Here is a 2,436-nt window from a genome sequence, read left to right on the forward strand (position 1 = left end):
ACTGTGAACTACACTTCCAACCCCAAGCAATTAGAACTGATGAGTTTATCACTAGTGAAGAAGCCTGCTTACGCGTAACCCCCAGCCTCTTTCACCCAACATTGGCAGCTTACCTGTACAGCAGAATTCTTACTCGTTGCCTCAAGAAGGTACAGACCCCTGCTGAGAAAAGCAAATGCCCAGGGCAACTGATAACCCTTCCTTCAGGAACCTTAGAATACCAACAACTAGAAGAACCACTATGCAAAAGGATTTTGCCACAGGAATCAAACAACTAAAATTGTAATAAAAACAATCTCACAGCATTTATTGTCACCTGATAATAACATAAGGGCCACTAAAACAACAGGAATAAATGTTTTGGACTATGCTCCCAACAGAAGACACCTTTAAAAACACTGCACTTCCTCTTCAACTTCTCAAGCGCCTGACGGTCTCTAGTTGGAAACACTTTGGAGCAGAGTAATATTATCTCCTTTCAGCATGATCCGACCTGGAAAGAATGAAAGCTATTAATTACCAGACACACAGCCAGTCACCTTTCAGCATTAGACTTTTGTTTTAAACAGTATTTCGAGATTTATACCTCTCACAAAAAGGTATGTGACCATTTTCAAGTGCCCATATTTTGAAAGCCTCTCTGCCAGGTCTACTGGCACACATGCACCTTTTCTGTAAGAGCAGAATTAAAGCAGTACTGTTCTAAAGTTCTTACCGTCTATGTCACCTGAAGTCTTGAAGCAGTATCTCCCAAAATTAAATTCATAAGAGTTTTTAAATGAGGTGTCTGTCAAATCTGGGAAATGCAGTGTATTTCAATCCTATCTCCTAAACTGTCAATAAGTAATGAAGTCCACCTGCTGGGGGAGACACTGTATGCCCGCAATCCCAGCACTGGGAGGCTAAGGTCAGCCTGGGCTACAGAACAAGAGCACCTCAAAAGCAAACAACACTATCATTCCTTAGACTGTTTTCCATCTATTCAGTTTAAGTCCAAAACAATCATTAGGGTTCAGGAAAGAGATTATCTGAACCCCACCATGGATAAGTGATTCGGTGAGCACTAACTATTAACAAAAGACAAAACACTCAGTATCATCCCTTGATTAAGATTCCTTCTTGTTACCTGGCTTTTTAAACTCTCTTCTGTGTCAAGCACTGAGTCAGCTACTGAGCTTACTGAGTCAGATAGGACATGACTCATGCACTTATGGAGCATCTAGTCTTACAGAGGCAGTGGTAAAACAGTAAATGTATCCCTATAAACACACCACACGACACCCCATCTCCTCCTATTCCAAGGAAAACCAAAATAAATTTTGGGTTTTTTGTTGTTTAGTTTTTTGGTTTTTTCAAGACAAGGTTTCTCTGTAGCTTTGGGGCCCGTCCTGGAACTAGCTCTTGTAGACCAGGCTGGCCTCAAACTCACAGAGATCTGCCTGCCTCTGTCTCCTGAGTGCTAAGATTAAAGGTGTGTGCCACGGCTGCCTGGCTAAATTTTGGGTATCTTAGAGAAAGGTACACAGGAAACAATGTATGTAAATGTAACTTGAAACGTAACCCTAAAACACAACCACTCAAGAAAATAAAGCAAAGTTAAGGCCAGCCTGGGCTAAACAGGGAGCTCTACCTCAAACAGAAAGCAGGGCAAATGTGCAGGTGTAAAGAACTGAACAAAGACAAGCATGGTGAGTACTCAGGAAATGGGACAGCAGGTCACAAGATGAGTGAAGACATGGCCTGATCTGGTTTCCGCAAAAACAAGATTTGTCCTTTCACAGGAAAAATAGAAAGGCAATACAGAATTTCTTTCTTTTCCTTTTTTTTTTTAAAAATGTTTCTTGAGATAGGGCTTCTCTGTGTAGCCTTAGTTGTCCTGGAACTACTCTACAGATCAGGCTGGCCTTGAACTCAGAGACCCACCAGCCTCTGCCTCAGAGTGCTGGGATCGAAGCTAAAGCTGCGCACTACCACCGCTCAGCTGGCAATGAAGAATTTCAAGCAAAAGTTAATAAAGTCAGATACAGAATTTCAAAAAGGAAACTGTTAGTAAGGTGGCAAACACCAAACCCATGCTAAACAGTGTGTATGAAGAAAGTGAATTTGCCTTCTGATATGATGAACAGGTTCAGAGAAGGGGTTTGGACTAGACACATGAATACGGTAATCAGTGCATAGATTAGTAACTGAAACTGTGATATTAAGTATCTAGGGAAAAAGTCAAAGGAAAGCTGGAACCCAGCCTCAAACATTTAATGGCTGGATGGAAAAGGATAAATATACCAAAGCCTGAAAAGAAATAACCAGAGATGAATAAGAAATACTCACGAATAGCCAGGTGATGGTGGCGCACGCCTTTAATCCCAGCACTCGGGAGGCAGAGGCAGGCGGATCTCTGTGAGTTCGAGACCAGCCTGGTCTACAGAGCTAGCTCCA

The 2,436-nt window shown here is 42.1% G+C and overlaps 1 protein-coding gene across 1 annotated transcript in view; it reads right to left on the bottom strand.

Annotated features, from left to right (window-relative positions):
• Nucleotides 1-275: 275 nt before the first annotated feature.
• Snrpe (small nuclear ribonucleoprotein polypeptide E) overlaps nt 276-2,436 on the bottom strand; it is a 7,017-nt gene continuing 4,856 nt past the window's right edge. Inside the window, exon 5 of the mRNA XM_005348363.2 lies at nt 276-493. Coding sequence (XP_005348420.1) covers nt 438-493 — 56 coding nt within the window. The 3' untranslated portion in view covers nt 276-437. The remainder of the gene's footprint in view (nt 494-2,436) is intronic.

This window comes from Microtus ochrogaster, chromosome 6, assembly GCF_000317375.1.
Source record: "Microtus ochrogaster isolate Prairie Vole_2 chromosome 6, MicOch1.0, whole genome shotgun sequence".
Classification (NCBI taxonomy): domain Eukaryota; kingdom Metazoa; phylum Chordata; class Mammalia; order Rodentia; family Cricetidae; genus Microtus; species Microtus ochrogaster.